Genomic DNA, 23,165 nt, shown 5'->3' with positions numbered 1-23,165 from the left:
ATTGCCCAAGTCATTACAGGTTCTAACGTCATGTATTAAAAGTGTTAACCATAGAGATTTTGAACTATGTCTTTGATCCCAAGATAAACCAAGCAGTTAAATAATTTTAAAGTATACAAAACAGGCTTCTCTTAAGTTATCCAGGTGAATACTATTTTTTTTTTTTTGGGGAGAGGTTTTCGCTATAGGGCGTGTACACTCGCCAGACAGACAGAGAGAGACAGAGAGATAGAAAGCGAGAAATCACCCCCCAGGGGGGATGGCCATGCCACAATCCCTTCTCCTCCATTCTCCTCTCGGGATCTCGGGCATGCACGCACACGCGCCCGGCATGAGTTTAAATCACCGGGTCCGGGACTCGAACCATGGTCGACTACGTGGGAGTCCAGCGACATAGCCATTACGCTAACTGCTGGTCCCTCCAGGTGAATACTTTTAAGACTCACAAGCCCTATACATTAAACAGCTACACAGGTAAGAACCAAATTCAGATTTCCACCAGAAACTGTAAAATGTTAGTTCAGCAAAAGCTGCATTCCCCGTAGCAGCTGTTCAGGTCAACGGTCTTAGTTTACTTAGGATTCCTCTGCAGTTGCTTTCCGACCACAAGCCTTTCACATTCTGTTCGGCTGAGGGCCTAGGTCTGAGGACGTGAGTGCCAACAATCGCTTACTCAACAGCGCATTGTGCCGCTTCAGGTATAATATTATGTCTCCTTGCTTCTCAACAATTTCTTCAAGGCTTGAAATAGTCCTGTAAATATCCAAGATGGAAGTGGGTTATACATATTCACCAATACTCACTCGTCTCTTTGCAGACACGTCCTGACCACTTTTCAGTACAGCAGATTGTAAAGTCACATGCTGCATAACAGCATCTTGGTCAATGGCAGGTCACACTCCAACGGTGGACCCTTAAGATCATGCCATACAGCCTAGGTGTGTGGTAGGCTGTCCCGTGTAGGTCTGCGTAGGCACACTCTAAGATGTTCACACAGTGATGAAGCTGCCTAATGATCTATTGCTCAGAACACATCTGTCATTAAGTGACACATGACTGCATTATTAAAATTTCATAGATGTTACAAAGCCAGGGCAATATTCTAAAATGAGATTCTTTTTTTTTTTTTTTTGGAGAGGTTTTTTTTGCTATAGGGCGCCAGACAGACAGAGAGAGACATAGAGACAGAAAGCGAGAAATCACCCCCCCAGGGGGGATGGCCACGCCGCAATCCCTTCTCCTCCGTTCTCCTCTCAGGATCTTGGGCACGCATGCATATGCGCCCGGCATGAGTTTAAGTCACCGGGTCTGGGACTCGAACCGCAGTCGACTACATGGGAGTCCAGTGACATAGCCATTACGCTAACTGTTGGTCCCCCAAAATGAGATTCTTTCACGAATCATTTCAGTGACTTCCTCTCTTGAAATAAATCTTTAATGTACATTTCAACTTGAAATTTTGAAGGCTTTTATAACTATAGGACTTTAAAAAGACCATGATCTAGATAAAAATTTGTATCTTAAAGAATATGTTTTTATTGGCCACTTTAATAGTTACCCGAGGATTGTCTGAGCGTATGGGATTAGGTAAATGAGTTGCTAACCTCTGAGAGAGATAGGCAGGGGCAGGAAAAAGCCTACCAATCCCAAATAAAGAAGCCAGATACAAAGACGGACCTTCCCCTGCTAAATAACCGTTACCAACTCTTAGAATAAATGTAGCACCAAACCCCGTGCCCAGTGCAGCGTCCTTCTCTGGCAGCTGCCCACCTACATGGCTTTCAGCCATGGAGGTATACTTCTTTTCTATTAAAAATTCTCACTTCCTTGCTCGCTTCGGCAGCACATAGACTAAAATTGGAATGATACAGAGATTAGCATGCATGGCCCCCATGCAAGAATGACATGCACATTCGTGAAGCCTTCCATATTTTTTATGAGCAAAAAATAAAAAAAGTCCCCACTTTCCTATTAAATGTCCCTTTAAAAATATTTATTTAATTCCATTTGTCATTATTACTTTTTAATTTGACCAGAGGGAGACAGAGATAGAGAAAAGGAAAGCAAGAAAGTAAGCCTCCAGGTCCAGGGCTTGTACTGCAGTCAGCCATGTGGGGATCTAGCACCTCTAACTATTACGCCACTTGCCAGCCCCCCAAACTTCCCTTTTTTAAGGGACCATGACTGACTATGGTTTAGCTCCTCCCTCAGTGGTTTGAAAAATACACCTAGTCTGTTTCTCAAGCCACCAGGTCTGGGATTTGAACCATTCATGTGGTAGGCAATGTGGGATCCTGCTGCCTTAACCACCAAGCCATGGAGCCAGCCCAGACTTCACTTGTTAATATAATAACAGGGCCAACCCCTTAGTGCAGTGATTAAGGGCAGTATATAGAAGGCCAGATCCACGTGGCCAAATACGGTTTAAATTCGGGCCTGGTAGCTTGGGAAAACACACAGGGCACATAGGTGTGCGTGCCCGGAGTCCTGATGGGATAGAGATGGAGGAGGAGAGATTGTGGGTGACCGTGCCCCATCGAGGGGCGCTTGCTTTCTCTCTCTGTCAAGCTTCCGTGCCCTCTGGCAATAAAAATTAAAAAACAGCTGAGGGAAATTTGCAGACTTCGTAACTGTGGCACACACACTAAATGTGGTTTCACCGTAGCTAGAAGGAAGTAGAGAATGAGACAATCACTAAGGTACAAGCGCACTCGTAAGCTCCAGGCACTGCAGTGATTTCTGGGGGAAATCTTCTCATTCCCCTTATCTCATCTTTTATTCCCCACCTAAACCTTACCTGAATCCAGTCTCTGAGGTAATATTGCTGGGGTAAGCATAGACCTTTTCTTCTTCAAGGACATCAGGCTGTGGTTTGGCTCTATTAAATTTTTGAATTCTCACTGAAATAATGAAGTCATTATTAGTAAAATTATCTAATTCTGAAAAGACGTCTTTTCTCACTTATTCAAATTACAATTTATTGTCTGTTCTTTTCAAATATACTAATATGCATGGAACTGTTTGGCAGAGTAAATCAACAGGTTTGTTTATTAGTGTGCTCAAGCGTTTCGAAGTCTGCCAAGCTGGCACGAAGCACTGGGCATACCGAGGTTATCGCGAGGGCCGACATGGTACTGTGGACGCCGTCGGCAGCGTTTAACTGCTTCGTGTGGATGAGCTTGTTCAGGTCATGAAGCCGGTGCTCTTGTAGCTCCTTTTTACATGAATGAGTAAAGCGAGGCCCTTTAGGAGCCAGACTTCTAATCCAGGAAGCTTCAAAGCCCGACCATTGAAGCTTGTGCCAGGAGCTGCAGCATATAGCCCCTAACTCAGCAGGTTCAGAGAGGAAGCGGCCACGCTTGAGCACAGACAGGATGTGCACCTGACAGTTTCATAGTTCTCCTTGAATCTAAAAAGTGTAATCGGTAATTACGCCTGGCCAGTGCGTTCTGCATCCTGAATGCTTTGACAATACCATTTCATTTGTGGTGTATGAATTTTGTTGTGTTACACTTGCTGTAACTGAGTGAAATAAGCAGATAGTCACTTTGTTGGTATGCAAATGAGCTGATAGCCACCTTGTTGGTATGCATATGAGCTGGCGGGTTCTGGGACCCTTTTCTTCCCAAGGGACAACTAGAAGCTGAGATCTGGTGGGCTCTGGGACACTTAAATTGAGATAACACGTCTTCTAGGGGTGTTAAATATAAGGGCCTCTGAACTGCTGTGACCCATCTCGCTGGGACTACTCTTTGCAAGTATCCATTTGTTACAGCAAGTGCAGCCGGAAACTCAGTCTAATCTGCTCTTCAAAGGAACATGTATCTGTGGGTAGAGGGGTACGGACAAGGCGTGAGGCCGGAAAGGTGGGCAGGGAGCCACTGTGCATACCACAATGGGACATGGTCATGCCGCAGTCCCTCCTCCATCCCGCCATCCAATAGGGATTTGGGGTACACACTGACACATGTCTGGTCTGTTTTCCAAGCGTCTAGGATTCAAGTTGTGCCGTCAGCCATTCTCCTTGAATCTAAAAAGTGTAATCGGTAATTACGCCTGGCCAGTGCGTTCTGCATCCTGAATGCTTTGACAATACCATTTCATTTGTGGTGTATGAATTTTGTTGTGTTACACTTGCTGTAACTGAGTGAAATAAGCAGATAGTCACTTTGTTGGTATGCAAATGAGCTGATAGCCACCTTGTTGGTATGCATATGAGCTGGCGGGTTCTGGGACCCTTTTCTTCCCAAGGGACAACTAGAAGCTGAGATCTGGTGGGCTCTGGGACACTTAAATTGAGATAACACGTCTTCTAGGGGTGTTAAATATAAGGGCCTCTGAACTGCTGTGACCCATCTCGCTGGGACTACTCTTTGCAAGTATCCATTTGTTACAGCAAGTGCAGCCGGAAACTCAGTCTAATCTGCTCTTCAAAGGAACATGTATCTGTGGGTAGAGGGGTACGGACAAGGCGTGAGGCCGGAAAGGTGGGCAGGGAGCCACTGTGCATACCACAATGGGACATGGTCATGCCGCAGTCCCTCCTCCATCCCGCCATCCAATAGGGATTTGGGGTACACACTGACACATGTCTGGTCTGTTTTCCAAGCGTCTAGGATTCAAGTTGTGCCGTCAGCCATGTGGGATTCAACTCCCTTAACCACTAGGCTCCAGGTTATGGGGCTGGCCCTCAGATGCCTTTAGGAAACAAAAGTTTGTGGAAGTCTTTTTGAATTTTTAGTGAAAAGGCTTCACATTAGTTGATAACACAGACTTAGAAAACTCCCACTGGTGGTGGTTTGAAATTAGAGAAGCCTGGGACCAGTAGATGGCCTAATGGTTATGTCACTAGACTCCCCCCGTGTAGTCCACTGCAGTTTGAGTCCCAGACCCAGTGACTTGAAACTCATGCTGGGCATGTGTGTGTGTGTCCAAAATCCCAAGAGGAGAATGGAGGAAAAGGGATTGCGGTGTGGCTATCCCACCTGGGGGGTGATTTCTCCCTTTCTGTCTGTCTGTCTGTCTCTGCCTTTCCAATGAATCCACACATCATATAGCAAAAATTTCTCAAAAAATAAATACATTAAGAAATTAGAGAAGCCTGCGTGTGGTCTACGGGGAGAATGATACAGGTCCTTAGCTACATCAAGAGCTTCTAATAGCTCAGTCATGGCTTTTCCCAGCTGGGAGGAGAGGAAGCCAAGAGTATTCTAGCAACAGTGCTGTATCCTCACCTGTGTAAATGAGCAGACACGTCAGGGAGCAGAGCAGTTCCAGGGCCAGGATGGCCAGAAGGAGGTCAAGGTACAGTCTGGCAGGCTCGGGGAAGGAATGCTGTATGCACAGGACAAGGAGGAGCGCCGTGTTACCTGTGCAAGAGAAAGGGGAACAGCCTGTCACTGGAGCGTGCATTCGGTCTTCCTTGGGTTCCTGGCCACAGCTCCCAAAACCCTTGTCAGTTTCTGAGTGATAGGAGGAACAGGAGCATCTGATTACAATAAGCTGACTTTTGTACAGAGCTCCTACAACTTTTGCCATTTCCTAAGGGCTAAAAGTGTCTTTTGTTACTCTCAACAAGGCCTGTCCATCTTACCTGGGCTTATGCTATGAAATGATTCAGGGTAGGCCCCTCTATAGGCTCAGGAGGGGGCTGGTCCCCAGGAGAAACCAAGGTCTGACCTCCGTGGACCTCAGGGAAGGGAGGGAAAGCTGGAATTGAAGATGAGAGGACGACTTTAAGGAGTCCCTTATGAGAGCATGTGAGGACACAGTTGTCACCCCATTTGAGTGGGGATGGGATGTTTAGGAGCAGAGACGTTAGGTAACTTGTCCAAAGGCAGCAGAGCACCTAGGTCTTGATCTGACCTTGGCTCTGTTTTTATTCCCTTGAGAGAGAGCGTGTGAGGAACCTCACTCCTCTGCCTCACTGTGCCCTAGACACCAGGGACAGACATCAGGGAGGGCCCCAGAGGGCATGTCTACAAGGCAGTGGACCCTGTAGACATGTCCCAGGCCCCGTAAGGAAATGTGGAGCCAAAGAGAGCTAATGGTGTGTAGGACACAGTCTCGATGGCCTTGGGTCCTAAAATTCCCAGAGACCTGTGCAGATAATTGAGTAATCCTTCCACACTTTAGGTTGGAGCAGCACCCTCAAGCTGTTCTCAGGGACCAGCAGATGGTGTAATGGCTATGTCGCTGGATTCCCATGTAGTCGACTATGGTTCGAGTCCCAGACCCGGTGAGCCACCGGTCCATGTGCGTGCATGCCCAAGATCCCAAAAGGAGAATGGAGGAGAAGGGATTGTGGCATGACCATCCCCCCGGGGGATGATTTCTCGCTTTCTGTCTCTATCTTTCTGGTGAGCACACGCACCATATAGCAAAAAAAAAAAGAGGCCTCAATCCCTGAGTTCACTTTTTCAGGTCCCAGAGATCTCTGATAAAGTTACTGTTTTGCATGAAAGACCAGGTTTTCATTTCAAAGGGAAACACACACACACACACACACACACACACACACACACACAATACTGAACTTGCTGTGTAACTAATATAAGGGGACTTGAAAAACTTATAGCAAATGGAATTCAAGTACTAGTTTAGTTTGGTACAAAAAATCTTGAAATCCACACATGGTTTTTGCATAATATGTATTTTCTATAAGCTTTTTATAGGCTCCTTTTTAAATAGAATTTAAATGTATTTGGGCCAGCAGGTGGTATAGTGATTAGGTTGCTGAACTCCCATGTGGCCAACTGCGGTTCAAGTCCCAGAACTGGCAGCTTGCTTTCTCACTTTCTCTCTCTGGTCAAATTAAAAAGAAGTAAATGAATAAATAAATAAATAAAATTTTAAAAATTAAAAAAAGAAGTACTGGAGTTGGGGGCCAGCAGGTGGTATAGTTGTTAAGGTGGTAGCTGACCCATGTGGTGGACCATAGTTCAAGTCCCAGACCTGGTGGCTTGCTGTCTCACTTTCTCTCTCTCTCTCTCTCTGGTAAGCACACCCTCTTGCAAACTTTAAAAAAATAATAATAAATAAATAATTTTAAAATGTATTTGGAGCTACAACATGGTGACAGTACTTAGTAACAATATACGTATATTTGAAAATGGCTAAGATCAGATTTTTAGGTTGTCATAAATAAATGAGAATACGTGGGTTAACATATGGTAATTACCTGGATGTAGCCATTCTGTGATGTATACATATGTCAAAACATGCTGTGTACTGTAATACATGGACTTTCATTTGTCAATGTAAAAAACAGACAGTGTATTTGGATCTAAGGAGGAGAAACGATAAATCAGATGAATTTTTTTTTTACTAACTTGGAAGAAAAGCAAAGCCCTTTCCTTCTCCCATCTCCACAGGCACACACCAAATAATAATAAATACATTTATTGTTTTCTCCCCTAGAAAATAACAGAGATCATGGTGAAGTTAACTAATATCTAGCGGTTCTGTCACGTGAGATAAAATAAATTGTTGAGACCAGCAGTTAGCGTAATGACTATGTCGCTGGCCTCCCATGTAGTCAGACTGCGGTTCGAGTCCAGACCCAGTGGCTTAAACTCATGCCAGGTGCGTGTGCGTGTGTGTCCAAGATCCCAAGAGGAGAGTGGAGAAGGGATTGTGGCGTGACCATCCCCTCTTGGGGGTGATTTCTCACTTTCTGTCTCTCTGTCTCTCTCTGTCTGGCGAGCACATGTGCCCTATAGCAAAAAACTCTTAAAAAATAATAAAAATAAATAAGTAAATAAATAAATATATTTTCTGATCCCCATATCTGATCTTTGTCTCCAAGTAAGAAAAAAAATACTTAAATAAAATAGAAACAAGTTATATACCTTCCCCAACCCCTTTGATTTTCCGGATCCGTGTGAGAGCAACATAAAGTGATGTCATCTGTGACTAAAAGACCAGTTTGGAACAGATCGTAATGAAGGGTGACATTAACAAGAATTTGAAAGTCAAATCTCGGAAAGGTAAAGATCTATTTATGGGCTTCGGAAGTATTTCCAGACCATCACTTAAGAAACTGATTACCCTTGGTTATATGAGATCTTTTAGCAGTGAGCTAGGTTTCTGCTTCTATTTTTGTGCTATAGTGACACCTTCTGGCTAAAAAGTGTCCTGCACATCAGTAGTAAGACATGAACCAAGCGCATCCTTCCTGAAGCAGGGAGCCAGGGTCCCCCAGCATGGTAGCTGGCTTCTCTGGGTGCTGCAGGTGGTCCTGCAGCTTCCACTGGGAACTCCACTGAGGGGATGACCTTCAGCCTGCCCTGCAAGAAACTGCCCTAATAATATGGAGCAAAAAGTTAAATCTGCTGAGCTGTTTTTCTAAGGAAAAAATTATCCTGGAGTCAAAACTTTTAAAGATTTATCCTGGTCTCAAATTGAAAAGATGGGTCTTTTTCTTTAGAAGAGTGGACACTTTGATACCAATTTATTTAATACTTAGGCACTTTAAAAATTTTGTAAAAAGAATGGAATTAAAGTACAAGTTTATTTTTGGTGCAAAAATATTTTGAAATCTATGCATAGTTTATCCATGATATGTATTTTCCATGAAACTTAGTGCCCAATTTACTTTAAAAAGTTCAATTAATTCTTTTAAGCCTTTAAGATGTCTGCAACAGTAAAGAATAACAGACACACATACAATCTAAGTCCTACGTGGGATTTGTTGTTGCTGAAGGGACAGGGCCATGAGTCGAGCATGAGTAGAAGCACAGGCTGGCCTTGACCTGCTAGGCCTCTTCCCGCCCAATGGAGCTTCTGACCAGGGCCTGCGTGTTACTGAGTTTTCTGCTATAGATAATACATTTTCTCATATAACAGTCCCTTTTTCCTGGGAACTTACCATCAATTTCGCCTACTGCTAGGAGAGCCCTCTGTTTCATTAAAAAGTGAAAACGGGGAACCAGCAGTTAGCGTAATGGCTATGTCGCTGGATTCCCACGTAGTCGACCGCGGTTCGTGTCCCGGACCCGGTGGCTTAAAACTCACACCGGGCGCGTGTGCGTGCGTGCCCAAGATCCCGAGAAGAGAATGGAGGAGAAGGGATTGCGGCGTGACCATCCCGCCTGGGGGGTGATTTCTCACTTTCTGTCTCTATGTCTCTCTCTGTCTGTCTGGTGAGCGCACGCGCCCTACAGTGAAAATCTCTCAAAAAAAAAAAAAAAAAAAGTGAAAATGGCTCTGGCCTCATGGCCTACTCGTGAAGAGGTTCAGATCCCACAAGGCCAACCACATGGTTAGGATCCTGACCCTGATGGCTTGAAAAACACACTGAGCACGTGTGCATGTGTGCCCCAAATACTGACAGAGTGGAGAAATGGAGGAGGAGGGGTTATGGTGTGAATACCCTCTGTTTCTCTTTGGCAAAAGCATGCTTTCTCTGATAAATTTAAAAAAATAAGCTCTCAGAAATATCAAATAGCAACAGTATTTCCACCTGCTAGAGATGAATAAACTTGTGCAGAGCAAAAGAGAAAATTCCGCATTTCATACTCAGGTATAGGGCTACCACGTTCCTAATGAGTACAGGTTTAAATAAGCATGGGGCTGTGTAGAATGTTAAGAAAGCCTTGGGAACCGGCAGTTAGCGTAATGGCTATGTCGCTGGACTCCCATGTAGTCGACTGCGGTTTGTGTCCCGGACCCAGTGGCTTAAAACCCACGCGGGGCGCGTGTGCGTGCGTGCCCAAGATCCCGAGAGTAGAATGGAGGAGAAGGGATTGCAGCATGGCCATCCCCTCTGGGGGGTGATTTCTCGCTTTCTGTCTCTCTGTCTCTGTCTGTCTGGCAAGCGCACTCACCCTATAGTGAAAAACCTCTCTCAAAAAAAAAAAAAAAGAAAGAAAGAAAGCCTCAGCACATTTGGGTGAGCCACATTTTAGTGACCACAAGACACGAGACTCACAAAGATGAGGCATTTGATGAGATGAATGTGATCAATTCATATTTGATTATACAGTCACATTTCCTATTTTCTTTCTGCTGTCTCGTGCCCGCAAGCCCCCGAGGAGTGGAGGAGTGGAGAGACAGCCAGGCTTACCTGAGGAGTGTACCATGAGTGCAAGGCCCTTGAGATGCCTCGTGGAGCGGTAGACCGTGCTGTAGCCTCGCTTTCTCGCCTTGCTGTGCTGGTACTGGATGAAGCGCTCAAGGAGTAAATGCAGAATCCACAAAACGACCTTCCCTAGGATTATAACCGTCTGAACCTTCAGTGGGTTGGTATAGTTCCCTGGGCATTTGTCCTCATTCGGATTAGGGTAAGAACAAAGCACACCTGTTAAAAATGCCAAAATAACAAACACAACCTGGTGGACAGGAAAGCAGAAGGGTTAACACTTAATATTTGGAATTAGGAGACAACTATTAGGTTGTCGGGAAAGTGATGACATATTTTTCTATGCAAAAATGTGTCATGACTTTCATGATGACTCAATATCTTACCATCCTTTTTTTTTTTTTTTTTTTTAAATTTATTCTTACTCTGTTCATACGAGCGAGAGAGAAAGGCACTCTCAGCTGGGTCTGGCATGCCTCGAGTCCTGCCTCCCAGCCCTTCAGGTAGCCAGGATCTTGGGTAAACACCCCTGATGTGTTTCAGGTTGACTCAGGATCAGAACCCACAGTTGGTCGTGTGCTTCCAGCGCCGAAGATCAGCATGCTATACTGCTTGTGTCGCTGAGGCAGGGCGTCCTCCTGTAATTATTTGTGTTTGTTTGTTTAGTTTCTCAGAGCTGCATGCACTTGCAGGAGACAGCGAGCGTGGGAAAGTGAGCAAGTGGTCGCCATGGAATGGCCATACCACAGCCTCTCCCCTCCGTCTCTCCCTCTCAGGCTCTCAGGCATACGCACATGCACATATGCCCGGTGTGCTTCTCAGGCTGCCAGGCCTGCCATGTGGGACCAGCTACCCTAACTGCCCCCACCTTATTTTTATAAGTGAGTTTTAAAACATTTTTTTTGCACATTTTTAAAAATGGATTATAAAAATTTGCAAGAAATTTAGAAAACGGACAAAATCGCAAATAAAAATTAAAATCACTCTAAATCTAATCTAAAAGAGATGACCACTAAATATTAAAAGCTATTTTCTGTCCACTTTCCTAAAGAGTAAAATGGGGCCAGACAGTGTCACTACAGTAAAAGACAAAGCTCTGGGAGGCTGACCTATGTGGAGGGGTTACTGGTTTGCACCTGCTGACCTCCCTGAATATGCTGGCACATGTGTGCCCATGACCTGGGCTGGCTGGGGCAGATTGTGGCATCAGCATTCTGATGATACTCTGTCTTTGTTTCTCTCCTCATGAAATAAATAAGCTTTTTAAAAAAGTTAAAAACAGTTAACTTAGCACCTCAAGGGTTAACTAGTAAAAATCATGCCCAGAAATTTTTATTTCTCATTTCAGTTTTAAGAGAAGAACTTTGCAGTTATATTGACAAACATTTAAATGATTGATACAAAATGTGGGTACTTGGGGAGGCCTCTGGACTTGAACCAGTAACTTTCACATGTGAGATTACCTTGCAGGGTACAGTGTTTTGCCACTGCACCACCATGCAGTCCCCAGGCTCTCATGACATGAGACAGACAACATTGCTAGTTTCAACAATATCTTTTCATGTATGAGGTTATCTACAATAAACTCTTTAAATTAGAGATGAAAGCAAAGTAGATAGACTTCAGATGCTGATAGATATCGCCCAGCTGGCCTCTGAAGAGCTTATATATTTTTTAAGAACATCACCTTGGGATGGACCCCTTTGTCTCAGCAACTCACATGTATGAACAGGAGGAGGTTTGCGATGATGACTGTAGGCAGAGGATGGAACCTGGGTCTGAAGTGAGCTTGCAGGGAGTGATGTGGGAGGAGCCGCGTGTCCAGGAGCGGGTCATCGTCGACACTCTGGGTGATGTCCAAGGAGCCCTTTGTGCGGAACAGAAGCAGGCTGGATTATGTTTCCAAGGGAAACTCAGTGGCCTAGGCATTCCTAAAGCTACGACGCAAGTTAGAAGCAGGAGGACACACTCTATACTATGAAAATGAGAAGTATTAAAATGCAGAGAAAATCTTATTTCCACTCCTCCCAAGCAAAGTAACACATAAAGAGATTTAAGCAGATCATTTTTTTCAAGCCTTCAAAACGTAGGTTTATTATTGTCTATTTTTCTTTCTTTCTTTCATTTATGAGACGCTTGCCAAAGACAGAGAAAGGGGAGAAGTGGGAGAAGGTAGCTCTAATGGGGTGTGGCCACACATTAACATTATTCATTTTGTTAAATTATTACATATGGTTGCAATTCATTTTATTTTAATTGCCAGAGGGCACATGTGCTCACCAGAGAGAGGAAGAGAGGGAGAGGAGAGAGCACTCCCTAGCGGGGTGTGATCATGTTGCAATCCCTTCTCCATCTCTCCATCCTTTTGGATTTGGGGCACGTATACACGTATACCCCGTGTGTATTTCAAGTCACTGGGGCCAGGACTCAAATAGCAGTCAGCCATGTGGAACCCAGCCTCACTTAACCACTAGGCCAGGGAGCACTTGTTGCAATTCTTTCTTTTCTTTTTCTTTTTTTAAAGAATTATTTTATTTAACTTTATTTATTTATTTTTATTTGATCAGAGAGGGACAGAGCAAGAGAGAGAGAGAGAGAGAGTGAGAAAGCAAGCTGCCAGGTCTGGGACTCAAACCACAGTCAGCCATGTTGGACTCCTACGCCTTTAACCACCATGCCACCTGCTGGCCCGCTGGCCCACAATTCTTTCTTAACTGATAAATTACATTGTTTACATTGAAGGTCTCTAACACAAGGCTATGGCTACATATAGATGGTTAAAAGGTTACTGTAGCAAAGCAAAGTGACATTCATCATCTCATACTTTTTGGTTTCTGTCTCAGGAAGAGCTGAAATCTACTTAGCATGCATTCCCATACATTCCGGTTTTATTGCCTACAGTCCTGGGTTGCACATTAGCTCTCAAGACCTGTTCATCCTGCATATCTGCTACTTTGTATCCTCTGACTCCCTGCCACGTTCCACAGCGTTCTGCAAAGCTGATGGAGGCTTTATTGAGAGTGCTTAAAACAATCGTCAGTTATGCTAGAAATACCCAGAGTACCAGTAGCAGCACTCACCCTGAAGGGCCCTCCCTGTGGGGTTCCTCCCACCAGCCAGCACTCAGCTGTGCAGCAGAGCTGCTGGGTGTCCTCTAGACCAGTTCCCTTCCCACCTCTACATGGAGATGGGTCAGATGCCATCGGTGGAGCCTGCGTCCGCAAGACTGCCTCCCACTCCCACCGCAGATGTCTTTGAGCCTCCACGACTTCTGGCAGACTGGCTATAGAATGGGGTTCCCACGACACCTCCATCTTTGCAGGTTCAAGTGACCTCCTGGGGCGGCTCACAGAACTCGGGGAAACACTGCTACTTTCTCGTGGTTACCGATTTAGTGTAAAGGAGATTCTGAAGGGTGCAGATGAGGAGATATACAGGGCAGGGCATGTGGGAGGGGGCGCGGAGTTCCCACGCCCTCTGTGGTTGTGACAACCCCCAGCGTGTTCTGCTGCTGGAAAGCGCGCCAAACCCTGTCCTTCTGGGGCTTTATGGGGACTTCACTGACGGGCATAAGGTGCGCACAGACCAGGTGGGGAAACCCAGCGAGACCTGTCAGATTTTTGGCCTCTGGTGCTGCATTAGTTTCTAACCAAGGACAAAAAAGGCAAATAATCAGCTGGCTCCGTGGCTGGGAAAAGCCTGATCCCACATGGCGATCACGGTTCAGACCCCCAGCCTGGTCTGCCTGAACCACGGAGGGCCCTGTGGGAGTGCCTGGCCTAACAAGTCGGAGGGTCAACTGAGGGGCTGGGCATGACCAGACTTCTCTCTTGTACACACACATATGCTCTACCATGACTAAACATATGAATTTTAAAGGCCAAATACTGGGACCAGCAGTTGGCATAATGGCTATGTCGCTGGACTCCCATGTAGTCAACCGCAGTTCGAGTCCCCGACCTGGTGTCTTAAACTCATGCCGGGCGCATGTGTGTGCATGCCCAAGATTCAGAGAGGAGAATGGAGGAGAAGGGATTGCGGCGTGGCCATCCCCCCTGGGGGGTGATTTCTCACTTTCTGTCTCTGTCTTTCTGGTGAGTGCACGCATCCTATAGCAAAAACCTCTCAAAAAAATAAATAAATAAATAAAAAGGCCAAATACTTATGAGCCAGGACCAGTGGATAAAAACAAAACAAACAATGCTTCTCAGCCCTCGAGGAGACTGATGCCCAATGCTCTTTGAAAACTAGCTGTGCTGTTGCCAAAGTTGCCACGAGAGGTTGAGCAGTGTGGGCTGAAGCCTAGAAACTCAGCTAGCCAGGTTTAAAGCCGCTGTCCTGGCAGTAAGTCTTGCCGGTCTCGGCTATGTAGAAGACAGCCCCAACCCTCTCTCGATCCCAGGCTCTTGGCGAAGACGGTTGTGTACGGTGTTGTACCTGAGATAAGGGGTACGAGGAGATTACGTTTTCATTGGGGAAGTCAGAGGACGTGAAGGACTTGACAGCAGAGTGTGCACAGGGTACTGGGAGTACGTGAGAAACCGGAAGAGCACCCAGCACAGGGGCAACAAGCTGAGGTGAGCACCGCGCTAGGACGGGAGGGGAGTGGAGCCTTACGATGCACGGGAAGCCTGCGAGCAGAGCTGGACACAGGATGAAGAGATAGCAGGCTGGACACAAGGCGTCAGGGATGGTTTGGGGGCACTAGAGTGAGCCGGGGTGGTTTCACTGCTTGCACAGGGAGCCCGAGCTAATATATAGCGTCTGACTCTTAACTCGGGGGTGTCTAGGCCTATGACCTGTCGGTAGTTTTTATCTTTACTGAATGCTGGAAATCATATCTACAAAACACCAAAAGCAGACAGCTTGCTCAGATCTAAAGTGATTTAGAAGCTGTTGGAGAAACATTCATCTCTAATTGTTTGGTGAGACAGATTTCCAGGATTATACTCAGCCCAAGTTAAAAGCCACAGATCAAAGGGTAGCTTTGCACCAACCAGAAGCACTTAACTGCATGTTTTTTTTCTAAGTCATTTCAATCCACTTTCCTCTTAGTCACTGTTTTCACAAATCGTCAGCTCATGAATCTCACCCTTAAAAACCAAGAGCTGGTGGCTCAGCAGAAACACAGTGTTCCGGGATGCTGGGGCCACAGGAGAAGGTCCCAGGTTCACATCCCAAGGCCTCCCTGTACCTAGGGTTGGGGGGGAATGTGGTGTGAAGACCCTGTAAGGGCTGCTGCTTTCTCTCATGGAAGACATAGATAAATAAACTTTAAATTCATTTCTTTTTCTTTTTCTAGAGACAGACAAGGTCTCCCTGTGTTGCCCAGGCTGGCCGTCCTCCAGCCTAAGCCTTCTGAGTAACTGGAATTACAGGCACAGGCCACAGCAATGGGCCGATAAATAAGCTTTAGAAAAACACTTAAAAACTATGGATTTTGCTTTAAAATATATGAGGGGATCTTCATAAAGTTAATGGAAGACAAGTTAAAGCATGAGTTTATTTTGGTACAAACATTTTTTAAATCCACAGTTTTCCATAGTATTGCATTTTTTGTGAAGGCCCCACATACACATGCAAATCGTTAGAGACTGCTCTATTTGGTGAGGACAGTTTAACTGTGGTTGCTGTGTGCACAAGGATCTGGACTCTGGGAGGGCCGGACTGTGTCCCGTTGTCTTCTTGTCCTGGAGCATTTCATTCAGTGACAGGGTCATGGGAATGGATTAATTTATTTACCCGAATTAGTGCTTTAAGATAACCGTCAACTTCGCGTTTCTCAAGGGCAAGAATTTTATGCGCCAGTGGGCAACCCGGTTAATTCTGGACACAAATACATGTCTCCCCTAAGAACGTCTTAATATAGTTAAGCAGAGACGTAAACTGCCTGCAATTACGTTGTCCTCTCGCACTCCACTGTAACTAGGCCAGCGGGTTTTCTGTAATCTCGTCTGGACCCGTGGAAGATTTGAAAACCCCTTCCTTCCTGCCGTGCCTGGCCTCTGGTTTTCAGCAGTGTGGGTTTCCGGGCAGTGATCGCACAGGTCTGCCCGGGACACGCTGGCGTCCAGCCTGAGGGCAGCAGCCCCTCCCGGTCCATCGTCCTCTGGAGCCGAGGCGGAAACCCCGCAGGGAGAGGCAGGGAGGCCCCGCTCCTGCGCCCCAGCGCGTCCCGGCCCGGCCCAGCCGGGAGGGGGGCACCAGCGCCTCATCACGTGAAGCTCCTGGTTCCGGGACCGAGCACGCGCGCCACGCGTGTGCCAGCCGCCTGCCTGGGACCCGGGACGCGCGCCACAGCCCGGGGCCCGCGGGTCTCCCCGGGAACACAGCCCTGGGCTGGCGCCTCTCCGGGCCGAACCTGGGCGCATTACTTGGAAAAAAAAGAAAGTAAGTGGGCAATCCTGGGCCTCTCTAGAGTTCCTTTACAGCCCAACCTGTAGGTATGTCACCAACAGTGCATATCTGAACTCCTTTAAGAAGTCTGTTATCTGGGGCTGGCAGGTGGTGTGGTGGTTAAGGGTGTTGGACTCCCACATGACCGACCACAGTTTGAGTCCTTGGACCTGGCAACTTGCTTTTTCACTTTCTCTCTCTTGTTCTGTCTCTCTCTGGTTAAATTAAAATAAATAAATAAAGTTAACTCCCGGTGCCTGCGGCTGCTCGCCTCCACGTAGTCTTTCCGCCAGGGACTTGGGCGTTCGTGGGTGCGTTCCGAGGCCAGGAATTTTACTTTCTCGGCTGCCACTTGCTGCTATTGAAAGTGCTAACTCTGAACGGTCTTGCGTGGTTCTTGTTTGTAGGTACAGCTCTACTTGGGTGGGACCAGGTATCCTGTTCAGCCCACGGCGGACGGGAGCGGGAGGAAGATTCAGGTTCCGTGACTCACTTATAGACGTCACCAAAGAGAAACCAAGCCGTTCAGAATTTTTAGGGCTTTTATTTATTTTTTTAAAAAATATTTATTAATAATAATAATAATTTGACCAGAGAGAGGGAGAGGGAAAGTGAGAAAGCAAGCCGCCCGGTCCAGGGCTCCAATCGCAGTTGGCCTGTGGGAATCCAGCACTTTAACCACTGCGCCACCTGCCGGCCCCTAGGGCTTTTATTTCTAAGTGAGGTTTTTGTTTTGTTTTGTTTGCTTGAGGGCATGTGCACGGGAATGTTTTTTAAAAAAGAAAGCTAATGCGATTTTAAGATAATACTTGGTTATGAAAATGTAAACAAACAAGGAAAGTGGAGTTTTCTGTTAACACTAGCCTCCTGAGAGCACCCTGAAGCCAGCTGGAGTACACACTTCAGTGATTGTGATGCTTATTTGTACACTCAGTGTAGTATGATCCTGCTCACGACCTTGATGAAATAAAACCACTCACATGTCAGCAAAGGAAAAGAGGGTGTAAGATTCTGCGTGCTCTTAAAGTCCTAATTCCAAAATCGCACGAAGGATTTCCATGGGGGCTTTTGTAGACATCCTTTCCCCTCAACATTTTATTTAGAAAAATGTCAAGCTCACAGAAATGTTGACAGGCCAGTGCAACTGGGGTAGCAGACAGACCCTAAAGATGTAGTTAGGTATAGGCCCAAAAATGGAATCACAAAATGGCTAAGTTTTAAGATGGAGACAGCAGCCTGGCTGGAGATACTGCTTGCAGAGGTGACTTGGTGACTGACCTAGGCAGTACAATCTAGACTGAAACAAAGGCTTTTTCCAGGCCCTACCACATTCCAGGAAGAAGATAAGATAATGAATTTTATGGCCCAAAGCTTATGGACAAAGAATCTCCTGACCTTTGTATCCAGCATGTGCTCCCACCAGCTCTAGGAGCTCGAGGAGCCCGCATGCACAAGCTCCACATAGAACAAGTCGGAAAATGCCCTTCCTGCCAAATAAAACCCCCTTGCCTCAGTTCTTCCTTGGCAACCATTTTCTGAGAACCCTCCCTTCTTGGGAGTGCTGTTTTTCCTTCCTTCTCTTTCAGTAAACTCCCCATTTTGCTATCCCCACTCTGTGTGTCCCCGTCTCTAAATTTTCCTGAGCAAGGGACAGGAACTTGTGCCACACTGCAGGTGCCGGGCCTGATCACCCCTGCACCCATGTTCCATGTCACAACGACTATCCATGGACCCCTCACATTGATTCATCAGTTGTTAATATTATGCCACAGTTGCTCTGTGTGCGTGTGCGTGTGCGTGTGTGTGTGTGTGTGTGTGTGTGTGTTCACAGTTTTTAAGTTTTGTGTTTTTTAAATCTATTTCTTTTGTAAGAATAAGAGACAAAACGAGGAAGACAGGCACCCTCAACAAGGTCTCAGGCTGCCATCCTGCCCCACTCCCTTGGGCTTTCTAGCTGGCTGGCACCCTGGGCACCGGCAGCTGGGCATGTGCGGGTCAACCTTGGAACCCGGGATCTTCCAGACGGATCCAAGACTGCTTGAGCAGCAGATTACTGCTGTGCCACCCACCCACCCCCACACATTTTTAACTAAGCCATTTGAAAACAGTTGACAATATGAGACTTCCGTCCTAGGTAATTCACTGCCTAAACATAAGTATATCTTTTTCTTGTGTGCTCACCAGTGAAAGAGACACAAAGAGGGAGAGAGGAAAACATGGGGCATAGTTACACTGCAATCTCTTTTCTCCATTTCTCCATCCTGTCAGGATTTGGGGCACACATGGCCAATAGTTTTTCAGGCCAATGGGCTGGCATTTGAACCAGGTGGTTGGCTAAGTGAAATTCAGCTCCCTTAAACTCTAGGCCATGGGGCTGGTCCTAAGTAGTTTGTGTGTTTGTTTTTCCCATAATCACAGTAACATTATGAGACACCATAAAAACTAATAGTGATTCCATATTTAGTATTAACTCATCTATGGAAACAATTTTCTCAATTGTCCCCAAAATGTCTTTTTCCTTCCACCCTCCAATGATGATCCAATCAAAGTCCATGTATTTCATTTAGTTACACTGTCAAGATATGCTTTCTCTTTTTTCCTCTCTTTTTTTTTTTTTTTAAATTCGTGCCAGCAGCAGGACCAGCAGATGGCGTAATGGCTACGTCTCTGGACTCCAAAGTAGTCAACCACAGTCTGAGTCCCAGATCTGGTGGCTTAAACTCACTCTGGACGCATGTGCGTGCGTGCCCAAGATCCCGAGAGGAGAATGGAGAAGGGATTATGGAGTGGTTGTCTCCCCTGGGGGGTGATTTCTCGCTTTCTATCTCTCTGTCTCCCTCTTCCTGATGCGCACATGCCCCATAGCAAAATACTCTCAGAAAAAAAAAAAAAAAAAAAAGTGTGCCAGCAGGCACATGCAGGTGCCAGAGAGGGACAGAAAGAGGAAGTGAGAGAGCGCCCCCAAGGGGTGTGGTCATGGAACAATCCTTTGTCCTCCATTTTCCCTCCATTCAGGGTTTCGGACACACACACACACACACAAAGCCAGGTGTGTTTCTCAAGCTACCAGGTTGACTCAAACCGTGCAGCTAGCCATGTGGGATCCAGCCACATGCATGATTGAAGATCTTTTGGTGAATTCTTGCACTTGTGTACTTCTAAAGGATGTGGAGAAAAGTAAAGACCCTTTTTCCTACCAAACTGCTGCCATTTGAAGATTAAGGTCTGAAGCCTCACCTTTAAGTGGCTCAGTATCAACATTATTCCAGGAGCAGGGCTCATTCCTGATCACAAACACGTTACTAAGATTGTATTCATTTTTTCAGTATCTGAAAGTACCCTTAATTCACTGTAACTTGTATAATTCAGCCTGCTACACGTGCTGTCCTATGTTCTGCAAACAATAGTTACTTAACTAATATTTATCACTGATAGTATTATTTATTTATTTATTTTAGATTTTTGCCATAGGGCGCATGTCCTCGCTGGACAGGAGAGAGACAGAGTGATACAGAGCAAGGGAAAGTGAGAAATCACCTCCCCTGGGTGGGGTGGGGGGGGCAGCATGGCCATGCCACAATCCCTTGTTTGCTATTCTCCTCTTGGGATTTTGGGCATGCATGCACACGTGCCCAGCATGATTTTCGATCTGCTGAGTCTGGCACTAAAATCACAATCAGCCATGTGGGAGTCCAGCGCCTTAACCACCACACTACCTGCTGGCCCCATATTAATGATTTTAAAGCAGGATCTTTTAGTTACTGATACTGATTTTAACTTGCTTTTGAAATTTATTTTCTAATCAACAAATAAAAATGATATATATCTATGGTATGCAACACGACATGTGTATCCATTGGGAAATAATTACATCGAGCTAATTAACATAGTCATTTCCCCCTGCCCCCCCTGTTTATTTTTAAACAAAAAATTTAATCAAACCTTCAATTAAATCGATTCTATCTAGACTTTTCTACGCTCCCTTGTACCTCTATCAGGAACGCACATACCCCAGTTCTGACTTTGGATAATGCCTCATACCCAGATTGATGTCACTGAAAAATTCCCTTTCAAATAACAGACAGAAAAAAGTCAAGGCTTAGCCAGTGGCATGGTGGTTAAGGTGACTAGACCCCACATGGCAGATTGTACTGTTCGAGTCCCAGACCTGGTAGCTTGAAAAATGCCAGGTGCGTGTGTGTGCATACCCAAAATTCTGAAAGGAGAGATGGAGGAGAAGGGATTGCAGCATGACCCTGCCTCTCCTGCCAGCCCCAGGGGTGCTTTTCCACTCTCTCCCTCTCTCCCTCCTTTCCAGCAAGCACAGTCACCCTACAGCAAACTTAAAAAAAAAAAAAGCTAGTCAACAGATATATTAACATATTAAACTATATTTGGTTTATGTACTTTTTTCTACTAAACAAGTTTTTTTTTCCAGAAATAAATTCAAGGATATCGTGAGCAACTGGAAATACTCCCGTTTCTGTTTATTTGTTTAATACATGTTTGTGTCTTCCAGAGCACTTTGTACCACAAATAGAATCCATGTGTAACCAAACATTTTCAAATTAGAGTAGCAGTGAGCCCTGCTAGAGGCCTTCCGGACCTATGGCATTTCAAGCCTGCTATCCAGCTTTTCCCTCCTCGTTTTCGGTTTGTTTTCTCCTGAAGTTCTTGTGACCCCTAATTCTGACGTGTAAAAACACACTTGTTTTTGAAGGCAGAAAATTTTTATTTTGGTTTTGCTGACTAATGTGGGAGAACAAATTTACTAAAATTTCTGAAAATAAATGATCTTTGGATAGACACCAGATACGTGAAGTTTCGACCTGCAAACAATTATTTTTTCTGAAAATTAAAAGAAGAGATACTTACAAAAACTAGTGGTGAGAATGAACTTTGTAACCTTCATGAGATCAAGGGTAGTTGGGAATCGTGGCACTGACCTCATCTCGTCTAATCTCAGCTCCTGCTTCTGCCCCAGTGCTAAATGCGGCTCTGGCCTGCAGCAGGATAATCTGCAGCATTTTCAGCAGAGGATTTGCTTCCATCGCAAGTCACCAGCAGAGGGGGCCTTACGTTTTTTAGTAGTAGCCTGCTTTTAATTGAGTTCTAGACATCTAAGAAGAAAAAACAAATTACAATTCATTTCATTATTCTGTGTGCTAAGGTTTAAAAAAAATGTGGGTCCAATATTATTCCTCATAACTGACTAGGCAGTTAGAGTCCTGGATCTGGAGGCTTGAGAAACACTGGGCACATGTGTGTTCGCGCCCCAAATCCCCAGAGGCAAGAGAAGGGATTGCAGCATGGCCATCTCCCGTGCGGGGGGGTGACTGCCCCATGGGGCCTGGCAGAGGCTCCGAACGGTCTGTCTGCTGTGTCATGTGCCTAAGTGCTCAGTTGCAGCCTGGACCCACTGCAGAGCCTTCTCTTGATCTGGGCCCCTCACAACTAGCAGCTTCTCAGGCCACTCGGACCAGGCCAGAGCAACTGTGCTGCTTCCAAACCCAAACAGGTCCATTAGATATTGTGCCTTTTTCTTGCTTGGAGGAGGGGCCAGACGTAACACTTTACCCACAGTTCTTTCCTCCATTTCTCCTTTCCATCGACTTTTGGACACACCCACACCCGCACCCAGCGTGTTTTTCAAGTTGCCAGGGCTGAGATTCGAACCATAGTGGCTCCCAGCGCATAGTGCTTACCCCCTGTGCTACAGGGCTGGCCCACTCTGCCTTGAACGCCATAGTCGGACCAGGTTTTCACCCTCTCTATCCCAGCACAACCACATTTCAGCACAGCTGCCCTCGAGAAGAGCTTTCCAGGGAGTCTCAGGAGCAGCCTGCTGAGGTGGGTGGGAGCCTGCTAGAAGGGGTGGAGATCCCTGCGGTGGTGGGAATGTTCCGACTCGCCCAGGCGATGGTTACACAGGCAGAGGGGTCGCGAGCACTGAGCACAGCCCTCACCGCATGGAGCACACGCCACGGTGAGCCACTGTGCAGTCTGTGAGCGTCACATGGAGGGATCTCCACCCCCATCACCACAGACCCCTGAGAGGAAAGTCCCCCCGCCCCAGTCCGTGTGCCTGGGCCTCTGAGAGTAGGAAGCCGGGGTGTATGTGTGTGTGTGTGTGTGTGTGTGTGTGTGTGTGTGTGAGCCATAGGTTTCCCAGTTTGTCTTGGGATTTTCTGCCTTTTCTGAAGTGGGTTCAACTCACCTGAGCAGCTTGGCTTCTCCGCCACCCGGCCCTGAAGCTGTTCTTTGCCTATTTTACAAACACCACACCCTTAAATTTCTGGAGCCCATTGTGCAGTGAAGGGCCTCAGGTGGTGGGGACCACGTGGCGCAGTGGGCTGGAGGATGCCCTGTGTGAAATGCTGGAGAGGTGGGTCAACACAAGGGCTGATTACTTTTTGGCCAGCAGGTGGCATGGAGGTTAAGGGCCAAGTCTGTGGTTCGATTCCTGACCTATGGCCTGAAAATCATATTGGGTGTATGTGCATGCATGCCCAAGATCCTGAGAGGAAAATGGAAGAGAAGGGATTGTGATATGGCCATTCCCCCAGGGGGTGACTTCTCTCTCTCCAGCAAGCACATAGCCTATAACCATAAAAACAAAATTGCCTTTCAGTTTTTTTTTTTTGTTTTTTTGTTTTTTTTAATTTGCTAAAGGACTCACCCACTGCCT

At 46.2% G+C, this 23,165-nt stretch overlaps 1 protein-coding gene and 1 non-coding gene across 2 annotated transcripts; one reads left to right on the top strand and one right to left on the bottom strand.

Annotated features, from left to right (window-relative positions):
• Positions 1–324: 324 nt before the first annotated feature.
• TMEM192 (transmembrane protein 192) lies at positions 325–16,296 on the bottom strand. The gene is made up of 6 exons (XM_006156492.3): positions 16,127–16,296; positions 11,802–11,970; positions 10,067–10,331; positions 5,235–5,369; positions 2,798–2,900; positions 325–753 (listed from the first exon to the last, which is right to left on the bottom strand). Exons 1-6 carry the CDS (start codon positions 16,294–16,296, stop codon positions 615–617), a joined length of 981 nt encoding a protein of 326 aa, XP_006156554.1. The 3' UTR covers positions 325–614.
• LOC114009239 (U6 spliceosomal RNA) lies at positions 1,828–1,935 on the top strand. The gene has a single exon (XR_003550688.1). It is a non-coding gene; the product is annotated as a U6 spliceosomal RNA (small nuclear RNA).
• Positions 16,297–23,165: the final 6,869 nt, after the last annotated feature.

This window comes from Tupaia chinensis, unplaced genomic scaffold (genome assembly GCF_000334495.1).
Source record: "Tupaia chinensis unplaced genomic scaffold, TupChi_1.0 Scaffold000494_1, whole genome shotgun sequence".
Taxonomy (NCBI): Eukaryota; Metazoa; Chordata; class Mammalia; order Scandentia; family Tupaiidae; genus Tupaia; species Tupaia belangeri.
This window is presented reverse-complemented; position numbering and strand designations above follow the sequence as displayed.